Source organism: Pleurodeles waltl, chromosome 5 (assembly GCF_031143425.1).
Source record: "Pleurodeles waltl isolate 20211129_DDA chromosome 5, aPleWal1.hap1.20221129, whole genome shotgun sequence".
In the NCBI taxonomy this organism is placed as follows: Eukaryota; Metazoa; Chordata; class Amphibia; order Caudata; family Salamandridae; genus Pleurodeles; species Pleurodeles waltl.
This window is the reverse complement of record NC_090444.1, coordinates 1797311280-1797329322: the sequence shown is the minus strand read 5'-3', so window position 1 is coordinate 1797329322 and position 18043 is coordinate 1797311280. Positions and strand designations below refer to the sequence as shown.

Genomic DNA, 18043 nt, shown 5'->3' with positions numbered 1-18043 from the left:
GCCCTCAGGAGCCTTGACATCTTCTGGCAGAAGGGGCATTCCTCTACAATATGAGATTTGGAAAACAGATCATACACAGAGAATGTGGGTAATTGGCTGCCTTGTTTCTCCCTCAGCTTGGGCACATGCCAAAAAGAGATGCCATTTTTTAGTAATTTTGTATTTTTTTTAAACAGTGGAAAAACAAAACTATAAGGAAACACCAAAAACGTCCAAAAGTGTTGAATATAACCTTGCAGATGCAGAAAGAATGAATAATGATTAAAAGCAAGATATAGCAGGATGCAGCACGTGTAGAAAGAGAAAATAATGAGGAGAAATAAAAGGTATTTCTCTTCGTTAAGTTTACCCTGGAAAGGTTTAGCATTTTGACTCTTTCCCAGTCTACCACTCATGGTAAATCCGGGAATGCGTCAAAAACCATGGGTGGATACATGGGAACTACCTCTCTCTCTCTACCCCTGGAACGCCTCCCTGGGGGAGAGGAGCCCAAGGCAGCAACTTGCATGACTCCAAATTTACCAAGCACCGCAGGGCCACGTTGGTCTTGCGTGGCTTGATAAATCTGACTTGAGTGCTGTGTTGCCCTTGTGTGACGCAAGGGCAATGCAGTACTTTCATAAATCTGACCCCGTATGCTCAGTGCTTATTTTTTAAGGTGGTTCCCGATGATTCGTCTGAGGGTGAATTGGTGACGGCTGTGGGAGTAAAATGGTCTTTATCTATTTCATGTGATGTGTGCCTGAAGGGGTGTTGTGTTTATGCTAGATTTATCAAATGGGTCTTAAATAAATGTTACTGTGGCGTTTGTCAGTGCTGGTGGTTAGGTTGTCTTTGCCAACTACAATGGGTTGCTGTGTTCAGCGCATGGAAGTGTAAGGGTTCTGTTTAAAGTGCTGTTTGAAGAGACCTGCTGGAAGGCATGATATTCTGAGACCACATGCACACACTGCAATTTCATACTCATTTTCCACGACTGAATAATTTCACAAAAATACAATTTTAATATATTTAATGATTTCATTTGTTAAGTACGTTCACATAACAAACAGTAAAACATTTTGATACAATTCACTGGAAACTGGATACATAAAGTAATAAAAAACTGAAAGAGGAACATTAACTATCAACAGAGGTGACCAAGAAAGGCAGTGAAAAAGATAAGCTTTGGTGTGATTGTGGAGCAGAAGGAAAAGGCTGGAGTGAATGGGTGATGCTAAGGGGTTCTGAAGGTAAGCGCAAGTACATAAAAATAAGATATCCACATGGTAGAGGTGGAGCAGTAAGAAATCTCTCAGTTGAGGAATGTAAGAAGCGCTAAGGCTTCGTAGCGTGAATCAGAGAAGAAAACACGAAAAGCATAACCATGAAGGCTAAAGAGACAACATTTTAAGGCTAAAGTGCAAGGAAGTCCATATGCAGGAAATGGTATCTTGAGTAGAGTACAACCTGAGTCAAGGAATACAGGAAGAAGCGGTGGTTAGGACTGGAGCAAACAATGCTGATTCTAAAGAAAGAGTAAAGGTTGACAATTCATGTAGTTCGAACCAGGAAATCACCAGACAGCAGATATGTGGTGTATGATGGTTAAGGTGTAATGAAACTCACAAAGTGTAATGTAGGAAAGTTAGAAAACATCCTGGCAAGTGCGAAGGGGCACTGGGAGAGATAGGCAGAGAAGGGGAGAAGAAAACCTGAGTTTATTTGCGGTTAAGTGAATAGAACATGCAGGGATCCACTGGTAAACAGCTGAGGGGACATGGGGAAAAGAGTTGTGGAAGAGTGCTGCGAGATGTGTGAGAAAAACAACCATTTGTGAGTCAGTGGCTTGGAGATGCCACAATGCACCTACATTTGAAACCTACATTAGGCCCGGCTTTAGGAACGAGGGTCGATACCACACCAAATAGGGTGGTGAGGGGAAGTGAATAGTCCATGAAACCAAATAAGGGCATGTAGAGCGACAGGATGCTGACCAAGATAAAAACGGCCCCAAAATACCCAGTGTAGACAATGACTCAACTAGAACGAGGTGATCAATAGCTTTACTAGTAGCTAATTATTCGAGATACATAGGTGTTTTGTGTTTTTGGCTGAGATTTTCATTATCCTTCTTGCCAAGTTACATACCATTACAGCAATATTCACACAACAATGTATAAAGAGTAATGAGGGTTATGAACAATGGCTGAGGGCAACAGGTTAGTGCTGAAACACCTCAAGGTACATCAACATCTCAGACTGCCAGAGAAGAAATAAAATTACAGGTGCAAGTGCACTAGGTTTGGGGTAGAAGGCGCGAGGTGGCAGTAGGGCTTGCGAGACAAGGGAACTCTCTGAATCACGTGTAGTCTGTGAATCGCCAAGTAAAAAGTGTGTTCCTCAAAGTATTAATGGCATTATTTTCTGGTGTCCATGGTGGATTAGGAGCGCAGCACACAGATCCTACACTGCTTGGCCAATGTGGCTAAGGCCAGCTGAAAGAGGGATTGCAGAGCAGCGATAATTCAGAATCTGCTGCACTGCCATTCTGGAACAGTCTATCTACAGCAGAATACTTGGCTTTCTATTTTCACTTTGATAAAGAATCAAAAACAAATTTCCCTCTTGCAAAAAATGTGTTTCTGTCATAATATTAGGTATGGCCACTGTTATTCTATGCTCAGAATGTTATATTTTTAAATGTAGTGAATTTAAGTCAATACTCCGTATGATGTTTTGATATGTGTATTTTATAATTGTTTATTTATAGTTTGTTCTGCAATTCCCTTTCATGCCTGTCAGTTACATCCGCTCTTGCTTGTCGGTTCAAATGAGCATTGAAAGTGTGTTCATTATTGCCAAATTGGGATGGAGAGTTTGAGTGTGGTGAAAATGTAAAGGAGGCCAACAAAATAAGCGCACTAGAATAATGTTAGACTGTAAGTGCCTGCAGCCATGACCTATCATGGCGAGTGTTGTATCACAGCCCCCGAGATGTAACCCTTGCTATCAACTATACAGCCATGCAGGATCAATCCAGAGTGAGAGACAAAAGTCCACCAATCCCAAAACATTCCTACAGAAACAAGCAACCACTAGCCTTTTTTAAGTATATAATACATGTAGATGTATTCAATGAAAAAAACAGGTTGGAAGCACGGGGACATTTCAGCTATGAAATGATATAGTCATTTTACAAGGATGTAAAACAACATGGAACAGCCCAAACTGGAAAACTAATATGGGGTTAGCACAGTTGTTAATATTAGAAAGCAAATTTAAATGTTATACCGAGTCCACCACTTGAACAGAAACATGTGCTACCCTCACTCTGACACTGCGGTCTATAAATTTCCTGCAATGTTCAGGAAAATGCAGATTATGAAGCAGCCAGTCAACACCCCAAGCTTGCCTTAAAACGTTGCCCTTAAATAACTGCAAGTGTTGTGTTCAACGAACCTGGACACTCAAAGGAGTAAAAACCACCAACGAAATACACTAAGATTTCGCCACATATTTTTTTAAACCGGAATAATGTAAAAAAACGAGGTCACCAGCGCATGTTGTGAAATAATAACCAAACTTGAAACCCAGGATGCTCTTTTACTTTTTAATTGGTCAATGCCAAAGGAGTTAACAACTGAAACCACGGTGACGCATGGTACCTAATCACCTATGAAGCTTGGGACTTTGTAACTCACTCGCAGAAGTTCTAGCTCTCATACTAGCTCATGACCAGTTATAACCATATAACTACTCAACTTTCTGTAAATTATTTTATCACATATGGATATTTTGTAGTATCAAAACCCATTGTCGCACCTAAGGCACTGTTTATGTTTTCAAAACGTACTCTATTGTCATGGAAACACAATAACCTTTTTTTCAGGCAGGTGCAAAAGACCTATGCCAGTCTAGTACATCAAACAAAAAGTGTTACACTCTGCATCTCACTAAGTGTATGTAGGTTTGTCAGACTGGCCAAGCAAACATAAACCATGGCTTCAAGCAGCACAAGTCCATGTTTTTTGCATATATATATGAATCTATGCAAAGACTGCCCTTGGACAAGGGATTTTCAGGCTTGGTATACTCTAGATTATCTATTTGACATTGTTTTCAGATTTTTACTTGTAACCGGTGTAAGACTATGCAAGTAGAAACTCGGGTTGAAGATTTCTCTGACAAACCTGTGCTTGGAAAACTAATATCTATTTGTTTTTTTTTCTGCTCATTAAATCATTTGACACTTATTTTATTTCTTGTAACTAGTTCCGTCTATGAATATTGTGATTGTCAGTATGCTCTCCAAGTTGTACCAATTCTATGTTACAATCCAATAAATTTACTTGCTGCATGTATTTTGGTTGGTTCACTGTGTACTAGTTTGTGCTTTTTCATATTCCCTGAATGATTAAATCTCATTCCACATTCACTGCATGTAAATGGTTTTTCTCCCGTATGTATTCTCTGGTGTATACGTAGATTTTTTGAAATGTTAAAGCTCTTTCCGCACTCACAACATGTAAATGGCTTTTCTCCTGTATGTATTCTCGTATGTGAAATAAGATCTGATGAACGCCGGAAACTCTTCCCGCATTCAGTACATGTATGTGGCTTTTCACCAGTGTGTATTCGCTTGTGTTCAAACAAATTAGCTCTCTGTCTAAAACACTTTCCACATACATTACATTTGTAAGGTTTCTCTCCTGTGTGTATACTAAGATGAATGGAGAGGCCAGATGGTAGGCGAAAACACTTACCACATTCCGGACAGGCATAGTGTTTTTCCCCTGTGTGTATCATAATATGGTTGCTGAGGGATTTTGCGCTGCTGAAACTCTTTCCACATTCACTACATGAATTTGGATTCTTACCAGTGTGTGATTTCTTGTGTGCTTTTAAATATGACACCCTACTAAAACTCTTCCCACATTCACTACATGTACATCGATTCTCACCAGTGTGTATTTCGTAGTGTCTTTTCAGCGTTCCTGCATTATTAAAATGTTTCCCACATTCACTGCACCAATAGGGTTTCACTCCAGTGTGTGTTAGGTGGTGTTTTCTGAGGTGTGATAAAGTTCTAAAATTCTTCCCACATTCACCACACCTGTATGGCTTCATTCCAGCATGCATTTTCTGATGTATTATTAGATGTGGCTGCTGACGGAAACTCTTACCACAGTCACTGCAGAAGAATGGTTTCTCCCCTGTGTGTATTCTCTGGTGTATATTTAGGCTGTCTAATCGGGCAAAGCTCTTTCCACATTCACTGCATTTATGTGGTCTCGCTCCTGTATGTTTCACATAGTGTTTGACCAGATTTGAAAAATAGAGAAAGCTCTTTCCACATTCACTGCAGGTGCATGGCTTATTACCCATGTGGATTTTCTGGTGTGTTGACAAATTAGAAATCTGATTAAAACTCTTTCCACACTGACTACATTGATATGGTTTCTCTCCAGTGTGTATTCTCTGATGTGTTTGTAATCCTCCTAGACAGCTGAAGTGCTTTCCACATTCACTACATGCATGTAGTTTGGACTTAGTGTGTATGTGCATGTGTTTTTTCAAATTTCCAGATAAGGTGAACTTCTTTTTACAATGACTACAAGAATAGGGTTTCTCCCCAGTATGGCTTTGTTTATGCTGGATAAGAGCAGAGGGATAATGAAAACTCTTTCCACATTCACTGCAGGCATACAGTTTATTTTTCCTTCCGCCGCTTGAATTGTAATGTTTTGAGGTTCGATAAAATTGTGCTTGTTCTTTAGAATGTAGATATACTGCATCTTCTTTATACTTTTTCTCTTCCCCATACTTTATCCGTTTCCCAATGGAAACTGCATATTCAGGAGAGGGCTCTTGTATTTTTGTAGAGTTTCCATGTAGTGCATTGGGCTTGCAGGATTCATCGCCATTCTTCTCATCTTCTGAGGAGATGGCCTTTGCTTCAGATTTTCCTGACCTGAATTGTTGGGTTGCATTTTCAGCAGATGCTTTATTGTAACTCCAACTATCAAAGACTGTGGAACAAAAATCATTTAGATTAGAAAGTTCAGAAATTGATTTTACTTATACTAATATATTAACAGTGATACATAATGGTTACAAATAATGGTTAGCAAGTACAATGCAAAGGGAGAGAAAGCAACTTACCTTACTAATTTCAGTTCTAATATTACACAAAGATGTCAGTCCTTAAGTAGCTGCATTATTTTTTTGCAGCCTATCATCTCATTTATAGGCTTCATGCTTGTCTACATCTGTCATAGTTACGAGAAAATAGACAGCTAGAAAACACAGTTGAGTAGAAGACAGGAAAAAACACACTAAACAAATAACAATCTTTGCTACATTCCTTCCTTCTGAAATCTCCTGCATTCTTAAAATCATACTAGGAAGAAGTGTCTTTAAAAGGTAGGCATGGCATACAACTATGGTGAAAACGAAGCAAACAGTATCAAGATGGCTTAATTTATTAAAAGATTTATGCACTGTCGAATTGAAGTCAGGGAGCTGTTTTGCATTTGGAATGGATAATATTAAGTTTGTTGTTTAGTGGGTTATTGGCACGGATTTGTTTTCCTGAAATAGGATTTCTTTGTCTAATTAAAAAAAGAAATAAAGAAACGAGGAAAAAAGCATTAATATTTTAAAGCCCTTGTTATTTTGAAAGAAAATCTAATTTATGACAAAAAATCTTTTAGATAGTTGGCAATATTGACATTGAAACTGACGGCCATCTACTTATAGAGGATTGCAACCACAGCACGGAAACCGCCCTCATCTCAGTCACAGACGACATCAGATCCCTGATGGACAACGGTGAAACAGTCGCCCTCATTCTCCTCGACCTCTCGGCTGCCTTCGACACCGTCTGTCACCGCACCCTAATCACCCGCCTCCACTCCATCGGGATCCAAGCCCAGGCCCTGGACTGGATCGCCTCCTTCCTCTCAAAACGTTCCCAAAGAGTTTACCTCCCTCCGTTTCGCTCAGAACCCACCGAGATCATCTGCGGTGTACCTCAAGGCTCATCACTCAGCCCGACACTCTTCAATGTCTACATGAGCCCCCTCGCCAACATCGTACGCAAGCACCACATCATCATCACCTCCTACGCCGACGACACCCAACTTATACTCTCCCTCACCAAGGACCCCGCCAGCGCCAAGACCAACCTACAAGAGGGTATGAAGGACGTCGCAGATTGGATGAGGCTCAGCCGCCTAAAGCTGAACTCTGAAAAAACGGAAGTCCTCATCCTCGGCAACACCCCGTCCGCCTGGGACGACTCCTGGTGGCCCACGGCCCTCAGCACCGCACCGACCCCCACAGACCACGCCCGCAACCTCGGCTTCATCTTGGACCCTCTTCTCACCATGACCAAGCAAGTCAACGCCGTGTCCTCCGCCTGCTTCCTCACCCTCTGCATGCTCCGCAAGATCTTCCGCTGGATCCCTGCCGACACTAGAAAAACCGTGACCCACGCCCTCGTCACGAGCCGCCTGGACTACGGCAACACCCTCTACGCTGGGACCACAGCCAAACTCCAAAATCGCCTGCAACGCATTCAAAACGCCTCGGCCCGCCTCATCCTCGACGTACCCCGCAACAGCCACATCTCCGCACACCTGAGACACCTGCATTGGCTCCCAGTCAGCAAAAGGATCACCTTTCGACTCCTCACCCACGCACACAAAGCCCTCCACAACAAGGGACCGGAATACCTCAACCGACGCCTCAGCTTCTACGTCCCCACCCGCCTCCTCCGTTCCTCTGGCCTCGCTCTCGCTGCCGTCCCTCGCATCCGCCGCTCCACCGCGGGTGGGAGATCTTTCTCCTTCCTGGCGGCCAAGACCTGGAACTCCCTCCCCACCAGCCTCAGGACCACCCAGGACCACTTCGCTTTCCGGAGACTCCTAAAAACCTGGCTTTTCGAGCAGCAGTAAGCCCCTCTTTCCCCTAGCGCCTTGAGACCCGCACGGGTGAGTAGCGCGCTTTATAAATGTTAATGATTTGATTTGATTTGATTGTTGGAGACAGAAGAAACCCCAGCAGGACTGTCTTGTAACATCACTGCTACTCTATGTAATATCATATTTAGAATACTAAATTTTGTAAGGCTCTGAAATTAAATGAACATACATTTAACAGACATTACATGCAGAAGTATTAGCCATGATTAAGGAGGATTTTTCCACTAATAGAAGATTATGCCTAAAGCCAATCATGGAATCCAGTGGCAGTCAAATATACTCATCTGCAGCTCACACCGTAAATTTCCATTCTCCCACTGAGAATAATCAACAATGAAGAATAAAAAGTAAAAGCTACAAATAACGCAGGTTGTTTGTCCACGGTCACAAATTATTGCAAAGCACTATTGCTAAAACATGTCTGAGGGTCCTACTGGCATTGAAATCTCCCTAGACTCTATTTGAGACAAAATGCAGGTTTACACATTAAATACAACATATGCCAGTAAGACACTCTTACTTATTAAACTAAATATCCACAGTCAGGTTACGGAAATGTGATGAATGTCAGCTGGGGAAAATGTTTGCTGAAGTTAAAATATCAGCTGAAGCACTGGTATACGGGATAAGGCAAAGAGAGGAAAACCTTCAGAATAAATAGTTATATTTTTTGTTTCTCAATTTTATTTATAGTAAGAGACAACAAAAATGACCTCCATGAAGACAAGTAAACAGTTTACAAACATTTCCCAGAACAGGTAGAAGTGTGTGAGTAAAAGGATTTCTCGACCTACTGTAAAGATGAAAATCAGGAGCTGGGTAGGAATGATAGCGATGCATGTGAAAGAGGAAATGTCTAGAAGATGGAGGAATGCAAGAGAGCAGGATACCCCTCTTTATTTAAGTGACAGTAAGCTTTACCAAGCTTTAGTGTAAGCATGCCCAACCATTTGAAAGAGAAGGAGAGCAGAATGACAGATCACACAATTAAAATAAAAACAATCTACAGTTTGTTTAGAAATCTTATGATGATTCAACCAATAATATATATGGACAGTCTTGGGAGACCATCTACGTATGTCAATTTATGGAAAAGTAAGAAGCACTGAAAGATAGGCCCAATATTTTAGGGTCAGTTAATGGAATGTTCTTTTTTGCTCAGAGTACACTTATTTACAGAGGGTATACCTAATGTTGTGTCTGTCGACAATACAGGAACAGAGTTAGATACAAAACTGAGTATGCACAAAACATTAACTCACCTTTAAAACCTGAAATATTGTCTCTGCTGATAGAGCACTGCTGGTCCACAAAATATTCTGTTTCTTCCTCTTTAATGACTGATGAGACCCTGTCAGTATTTTCTATTTCTAAATAATCTAATCAAGAAAATATATTGATTATTTTAATGTTACCAAGTTAGCTTATTTGGAAATATATAACACAAGTTAACTGACAGATACCATTTACAGCAGAGAAAAAGTTATTGATCTGTAAAACCAGTTCTCTCAGTGAATCTCTCCACCCACCCCATAAACATTAAAATGTGATGAAACAATGTCCAAATAAAAGTGAAAAGCTATGCCTGTACAACATTTGCTCTCCGTTGTTTCCCTTTTTAATATACATGTGTAAGAATGTTGTTGCGAATAAGCAGAGGTGTTGCAGAAAGTGCAGGAAGAATCACAAACTGTCGCGCCGCACCGCGCGGCGCGAGCCGAGCGTTCGGCAATAGCCGCGCGTTCGGCTCGGGCCGCGCTTCGCGTCTCTAAGACGCGGCGCGCCCCGAGCCTTTCTTACACCCGGCGAGGCCCCAGGACTTACTAGGGGCCTCGCGCTGCGCTCTTCCTCCGTCTTGTTGGGGTGTTCTGACCCCTCTTACCTGTTTGGGGCTCCTCTTTCTTCTTTTCTGTCTTTCTTCTTTTTTGGGGCTGTTTTCTCCTCTGTCCTTTATGTCTTTCCCCTTCCCAGGTTACCTCTGTCTTCCCAGCATTCCTCCTTCCCTATTCTCTATGGTTTCTGCTCCAGTCTATTCTATCTACTTTTCCCTATGCAAGATGGTGTCCTTTTCCTTCCTGTGGGTCACTTCCTGTTTTTTGATATATAAGGGCTGTGTTTTTCCTCCTTCTTTGCGCTGCAACACTTTCTGTTCAGTTAGTGTCCTCGCTCCTGATTTCCTTGCCTTTTGGTTTTGGACTCAGCATTCTGTGTTTTCTGATTTTTGCTCCTTTTGGATTCCTGTTTGTTTGTTCTTGTTTTTCTCCAGGAATCTTCCTGTTTGGAGGTTTTTTCCCCTTTTTAAGGGGTTTTTTCCCTCTGGCGCTACTTTCTGAAGGGCACGGTCTGTTCTTGGTGTCTCCATTGCCTACAGCACCGTGGCTACCAGAAAGAGTCGCCCCTTTTTGGGCCAAAGTCGAACATTGAAGATTCACGCCACCAGATCTGCAAATTCCAGGCGCAAGCAGCACGTGAGTCGTGACAGATTGCAGCGCCAAACCATTCCGACGTCCTCCAACACCATGGATAATACAGTGGCGGCTGCTGCAGATCCGGAGCAATCTCTGCTGACCACGATTCAGCAACAAGCCCAGGAATTGCAACAACTACGTAACGAAAATGCTGCGTTACGACAGGCTTTGGCCCTCCGCACCAGTGATGTTCCGACAATCTCCGCTTCTACCCCTTGTTTCTCTGGGGAACCAACCAAGCTTTGCGAGTTCTTGGATGCTTTAACGGTGTATTTCGCCTTCCGACCTACTCAATTCTCCCACGACAGGACCAAGGTGGGTTATCTTATCAGTGCCTTATCCGGTCCAGCCTTGGCCTGGGCAACCCCCATGGTGTCCTCCAACGACCCTGTATTGTCAGACTATTCCGCCTTTGTAAGTCGCTTCAAACAGATGTTTAGTCGTCCGGGATTGGAAGCCTCTGCTGAAGAAGCCTTGTGCGACATCCAACAAGGCTCCCAAGACGTCCTGCAATATATAACCCGTTTTCGTCAGCTGGCGGCAGAGACCACTTGGGTGGAACGTACTCTGGTAACATTATTTCGTAGAGGGCTCAAAGAAGAAATAAAGGATGAACTAGTGCATTCTACCAGAGCGGAAGATCTTCGTGGCCTGATGGATCAAGCCCTGTCCATCGAATATCGTCTTCAGGAACGGAGATCGGAGAAGAAGAGGAGTAGAGGGTTTGCCCAGCCAAGTAGCTCACGTGCATACCTGCAGCGTTCCGAGGAACCTCGCACTCCTGCTAGAGACATCGAAGGGGAACCCATGCAGGTGGATACTACCCGAGGTCCGCTCTCTGCTAGTGAACGAGAAGACAGACGCAAGAGAGGGTTGTGCCTGTATTGTGGTTCTGCTGGTCACATGCTCCGTACCTGTCCAGTACGTCCGTCCAGGCCTTCGGGAAACGCCACCTCCCGTCCTCTGTAAGAAGGGAGGGGACGGGATCTACAGCTATACCTTCCATCAGCTCCTTTAATGACAATACAACTGCCTTGTTCATCTTTCCGGTCCTGTTACAACTTCCTGACGGTCGTCAAGAAAGAACTATGGCATTACTAGATTGTGGTGCTAGTGGTATATACATGGACAAGACGTGGGCTGCTGCTAAACTAGTTCCTACTCAAGCAAAAGAGGTACCCGAACAGGTACACACTGTGGATGGATCTTTGATATCCTCTGGTCCTGTAGACACCACTACCCTGATGTTAAGTCTACAGGTGGGAAACCATCAAGAACACATCTCCTTCGATCTTATTACGTCCCCTAACCATACCATCATTCTTGGAATTCCGTGGCTCATCAGACATAACCCATATATAAATTGGGTTACCCGGACAGTCTCTTTGTCTTCGCAATTTTGTCATGAAAACTGTTTTACTTCCGACAAATATTGGTCTCCGAAAAGATCCTTAGCTACTGAAGGTGCCACTGGTATGTCCATTAATACGGTCCAAGGGATCCCAGACCACTATTTGGAGTTTCAGGATGTTTTCCAAAAACCGTCAAAACCTGTACTACCTCCACATCGAGAATATGATTGTGCAATTCCATTGGAACCCGGCACAATTGTTCCTTTTGGGAGGATGTACTCCCTCACGGAACCCGAAAAGGAAGTTCTAAAGGAGTATCTGGACGAAAATATACAGAATGGTCTTATTGTTCCATCGTCGTCTCCGGCTGGGGCCCCTCTCTTTTTCGTGCCCAAGAAGACTAAGGATCTTCGTCCGTGCCTGGATTTTCGAGGTCTGAATAAAATTACCATTAAAGATCGTTATCCTTTGCCTCTCATCAGGGACATTCTGGAAGCAATCAGAGGGGCCCAACGTTTTACTAAATTGGATTTACGAGGAGCCTACCACCTTTTACGCATAAGAGAAGGCGACGAATGGAAGACAGCATTCAGGACCCCATTTGGCCATTTTGAATATAGGGTTATGCCGTTTGGTCTTACTAACGCCCCCGCAATCTTCCAGAGATTTATGGACTCAGTGTTTTCAGACCTACTGAATCAGACAGTCGTGATCTACCTAGACGACATTCTTATTTATTCTAGAAATCCTGAACTCCATACTTCCCATGTGAAACAAGTTCTTCAAAGACTTCGTGATCATCAACTATTTTGCAAACCAGAGAAATGTGAGTTCGACATGACGGAAGTCAAATATCTGGGCTATCATTTAAGTCCCACCGGCATAGCTATGGATCAAGAAAAGGTACAAGCTATCCTAGAGTGGCCTTCTCCTTCTACCATAAAAGAAACACAATGTTTCCTAGGTTTAGCAAACTTCTATCGACAATTCATTCTAGACTTTGCCAGTCAGACTAGCCACATAACTCACACCTTAAAGAAGGACAATTTAAAGAAGGGGTTTGTCTGGACTGAGACTGCTGAAGCAGCCTTTCAAAGCTTAAAGAGAGCCTTCACCCAAGCCCCCATCTTAAGACATCCAGATACCACCAAGCAATTTATAGTAGTAACTGATGCTTCTGAGAGAGCCATCGGAGCTGTCTTACTCCAACGACAAGAGGATGATGGCCTTGAACATCCTGTTTTCTATTTGTCTCATATCCTTTCCACAGCTGAACAACATTATTCCGTACTTGAAAGGGAATTATTGGCTCTGAAAACAGCCTGCCTTGAGTGGAGACAGTTTCTGATGGGTTCCAAGGAACCGTTTGAGGTGAGGACAGACCACCGTAATTTACAATGTTTAAGAAATTTTGTGTGTCAGAATAGTCGTCAGGCCCGCTGGGCCTTTTTCTTCAGTCAGTACGATTTTTATATTACATATATTCCAGGGTCTCAAAACATCCTGGCTGATGCTCTGTCTCGCCGATATCCAGAGTATTCCCCTTCCTCATCCCAGTATCTTCTAGAACCCAGTAAGATCGTTGGAGTGGCTCAGTCTTTCCTGGAAGAAGTACAACAAGAATACGCCAACCTATCGGACCATGACATAGAAGAACTAAGACCATTATTGTACAAGAAACAAGGATATTTTTATCACCAAGACCTGATATTCCTCCCTACAAACAAGGTGCAAAAGAAAGCATTACAAATGTGCCATGATTCCCCTGTAGCTGGTCACAGAGGCATCAAGGCCACACAAGAACTACTTTCACGATTTTTCTGGTGGCCTACCTGGAAACTGGATGTGGAAAAATACGTTCAGGCCTGTCCCATATGTGCCCAAGCCAAAATACCTCACACCAGACCGGCAGGATTGCTACAGCCTTTGCCTGTTCCATCGGCCCCATGGCATACTATCTCTACCGATTTTATGTGTTCGCTCCCACCATCAGCAGGAAACCGGGTTATCATGGTCACAGTGGATTCTTTCACAAAGATGGCTCATTTCACTGGCCTCAAAAAGCTGCCTACTTCTCAAGAACTAAGTCAAATATTCATAGATCATGTCTTCCGTCTCCATGGACTTCCGCATACCATAATATCTGATAGAGGACCTCAGTACATCTCCCGATTTTGGAAGCATTTTTGTAAAACCCTGAATATAAATAGAGCCCTGTCTTCAGGGTTCCATCCTCAGACCAACGGACAGACTGAGCGTCTGAATCAAGGACTAGAGCAATATCTTCGATGCTTTTGCAATTCTACCCAAAGTAACTGGAGCACTTACCTCTCTTTAGCCGAGTTTTCCTACAATAACTCAGTCCATAGTGCCTCCAAGGTCACCCCCTTTTTCTGTTCCTATGGTCTTCATCCTACCTCTTTCCCTACTTCTCCACAATCTAACTCTCCTCTACCTGCTATTAACTATTTCTCCAAACGCCTTCTCCAACTCCATAAACTAATTCGATCTAATTTGTTACATACCAAGAGGTATATGAAGAAGGCTGCAGACAAGAGACGTACAACCAATCCAAATTATCATCTGCAAGATAAAGTCTGGCTCTCCTCCAAATTCTTGCCCTCACGTCTCTCTCAAAACAAATTCACACCTCGTTACTATGGGCCTTTCCGTATTCTCCAGTTGGTCAATCCTGTCACTGTCCGTCTTCACTTACCCCATACATGGAAGATCCATCCGGTTTTTCATGTTTCTCAGCTTAAACCTTATGTGCCTGATCCTTACTCACGTCAGTTTCCTTGTCCACCTCCTGTCCTTGTGGATGATGCTCCTGAATATGAAGTGCAGGAAATTTGTGACTCTCGTCTTTTTCATAAACGACTTCAGTATCTGATTCATTGGAAGGGTTATCCTCTCAGTGAATGTTCATGGGAAGATGCCTCTTCCGTTCACGCTCCTCTTCTGATTCAACGCTTTCACCGTTTATTTCCTTTCAAACCAGGGCCTTCGGGAGGGGGGCCTACTGTCGCGCCGCACCGCGCGGCGCGAGCCGAGCGTTCGGCAATAGCCGCGCGTTCGGCTCGGGCCGCGCTTCGCGTCTCTAAGACGCGGCGCGCCCCGAGCCTTTCTTACACCCGGCGAGGCCCCAGGACTTACTAGGGGCCTCGCGCTGCGCTCTTCCTCCGTCTTGTTGGGGTGTTCTGACCCCTCTTACCTGTTTGGGGCTCCTCTTTCTTCTTTTCTGTCTTTCTTCTTTTTTGGGGCTGTTTTCTCCTCTGTCCTTTATGTCTTTCCCCTTCCCAGGTTACCTCTGTCTTCCCAGCATTCCTCCTTCCCTATTCTCTATGGTTTCTGCTCCAGTCTATTCTATCTACTTTTCCCTATGCAAGATGGTGTCCTTTTCCTTCCTGTGGGTCACTTCCTGTTTTTTGATATATAAGGGCTGTGTTTTTCCTCCTTCTTTGCGCTGCAACACTTTCTGTTCAGTTAGTGTCCTCGCTCCTGATTTCCTTGCCTTTTGGTTTTGGACTCAGCATTCTGTGTTTTCTGATTTTTGCTCCTTTTGGATTCCTGTTTGTTTGTTCTTGTTTTTCTCCAGGAATCTTCCTGTTTGGAGGTTTTTTCCCCTTTTTAAGGGTTTTTTTCCCTCTGGCGCTACTTTCTGAAGGGCACGGTCTGTTCTTGGTGTCTCCATTGCCTACAGCACCGTGGCTACCAGAAAGAGTCGCCCCTTTTTGGGCCAAAGTCGAACATTGAAGATTCACGCCACCAGATCTGCAAATTCCAGGCGCAAGCAGCACGTGAGTCGTGACACAAACACATGTATACGTATGTGCCATACTTTGGGGTGGGTGGTATCTTACATGGAAACCACTGTTGATGTGCATCAGTTTGGTCGATTGTTACACGTGGAGCTTACCCTGTCGGACCAGAGGAGCCAAACCATTTGAGGCAATTTTAAACCACCAATAAGCCTTAAAGGGGGTTTACCTAAAAGTAAAAGGGGGGCAGCATAGAACAACCCACCAAAGACTATTGTACAGAGTCTACTCAAGTGTATTTGAGAAGTGACCTTTTGAAGACACTGTTAAACCACCATATTGCATTAAATGATGTTTACCGAGAAGCAAAAGAGGAAAAATATATTATAGTACTGTTAAACCACCAAAAAGTACATTATGAAGTCAATAAGTATATCAGGAGCGACAAAGTAGCTACTCTGGGAAGACAATGCAGTCTGTGAGGAATCCACAGTTAGCTAGTGTATCCACCTGAAAAAGCGTTATCGAAGGTAAGTAACTTGTTCTTCTGATGGGTACAACTACCTGTGGATTCTTCACCTTATGAATAAAGTCCCAAAGCAGTACCGCACTCGGAGGTGGGTGCCTGACTGGTTACACCAAGAAATCCTGCAATACAGATCGTGCAAAATGGCCGTTCCTCCTAACCTCCGAGTCCCAGCAGTAATGCTTTGCGAAGGTGTGGAGGGACGCCCAAGTTGCTGCCTTGCAAATATCCACCACCGGAACCCCCCTCGCCAGGGCCAAAGTGGCGGACTTTTCCCTGGTAGAATGGACTCTAATACCCTCAGGGAGAACCTTCTTTGCCAACGAGTAGCAAACCTTGATACAGAGAATGACCCACCTGGAGATCGTTCTTTTATGGACCGCTCTACCCTTCCTCTGTCCAATATACCCCACGAACAGCTGGTCCTCCAGGCGAAAGTCTTTCGTCCTTTCAATATAAAAACTGAGAGCCCTTTTGGGGTCCAAACGGTGGAGCCTCTCTTCCTCCTTCGATGGGTGAGGAGGAGGGTAGAAAGATGGAAGGGTAATGGTCTGCTGTAAGGAAATGCCTCCTTGGCATGGTTACCCCCCGACTTTTTGCCTTTGCTGATGCCAAGTTATGATTTGAAAGTGCGCTGGGACCTGCTAACCAGGCCCCAGCACCAGTGTTCTTTCCCTAAAACTGTACCTTTGTCTCCACACTTGGCACAACCCTGGCACCCAGGTAAGTCCCTTGTAACTGGTACCCCTGGTACCAAGGGACCTGATGTCAGGGAAGGTCTCTAAGGGCTGCAGCATGTCTTATGCCACCCTGGGGACCCCTCACTCAGCACATGCACACTGCTTGCCAGCTTGTGTGTGCTGATGGGGAGAAAATGACTAAGTCGACATGGAACTCCCCTCAGAGTGCCATGCCAACCTCACACTGCCTATGGCATAGATAAGTCACCCCTCCAGCAGGCCTTACAGCAGGACTTTTTAAAGAACAGAAAAAAAATCTTTTTCAAACTTTTGAAACTTTGTGAAAGTTTAGGAGTACTTTTCAGCACTTAGCAGATAGTGTAAGAGAAGAAAAGCAAAACTTTTTGGTTAGGTGTACATACACTGAACTTGTTTTGTATATTTTTCTCTTATGAAAAGTACAAAATGACAAAGTAGTAAGTAGTTGCAAGTACTTATCCCACCGCTGCACAACCAATGTAGGAGGCTAGCCTGGCTTGTAGTGGGTACCAAGGGGTACTTACACTCTGTACCAGGTCCAGTTATCCCTTATTAGTGTAGAAGGGGTGTTTCTAGCAGCTTAGGCTGATAGAAGGTAGCTATAGCAGAGCAGCTTAGGCTGAACTAGGAGACATGCAAAGCTCCTACTATACCACTGGTGTCATATGCACAATATCATAAGAAAACACAATACACAGATATACTAAAAATAAAGGTACTTTATTTTTATGACAATATGCCAAAAGTATCTCAGTGAGTACCCTCAGTATGAGGATGCCAAATATACACAAGATATATGTACACAATACCAAAAATATGCAGTAATAGCAAAAGGAAGTAATGCAAGCAGTGTAAAGTTACAATAGATTGCAATAGGAGCACATAGGTATAGGGGCAACACAAACCATATACTCCAAAGGTGGAATGCGAACCACGAATGGACCCCAAACCTATGTGAGCTTGTAGAGGGTCGCTGGGACTGTAAGAAAACAGTGAGGGTTAGAAAAATAGCCCACCCCAAGACCCTGTAAGTTAGGTGTAAAGTGCACCTACAACCCCCAGAGAGTACAGAAGTCGTGATAGGGGGATTCTGCAAGGAAGACCAACACCAGGAAAGCAACAACAGTGGATTTCCGGACCTGAGTACCTGTAAGACAAGGGGACCAAGTCCAAGAGTCGCGACAGTGTCGAGAGTGGGTGGATGCCCAGGAAATGCCAGCTGAGGGTGCAAAGAAGCTGCCACCGGATGG

The 18043-nt window shown here is 43.7% G+C and overlaps 1 protein-coding gene across 1 annotated transcript in view; it reads right to left on the bottom strand.

The window, feature by feature from the left end:
• Positions 1-987: 987 nt before the first annotated feature.
• The window catches only part of LOC138297156 (zinc finger protein 729-like), a 355358-nt gene continuing 338302 nt past the window's right edge, over positions 988-18043 (bottom strand). The window contains exons 12-13 of the mRNA XM_069236647.1: positions 9230-9346; positions 988-6011 (exon numbers count right to left, since the gene is read on the bottom strand). Of these exons, the coding sequence (XP_069092748.1) occupies positions 4312-6011; positions 9230-9346 (1817 nt within the window). The 3' untranslated portion in view covers positions 988-4311. The remainder of the gene's footprint in view (positions 6012-9229; positions 9347-18043) is intronic.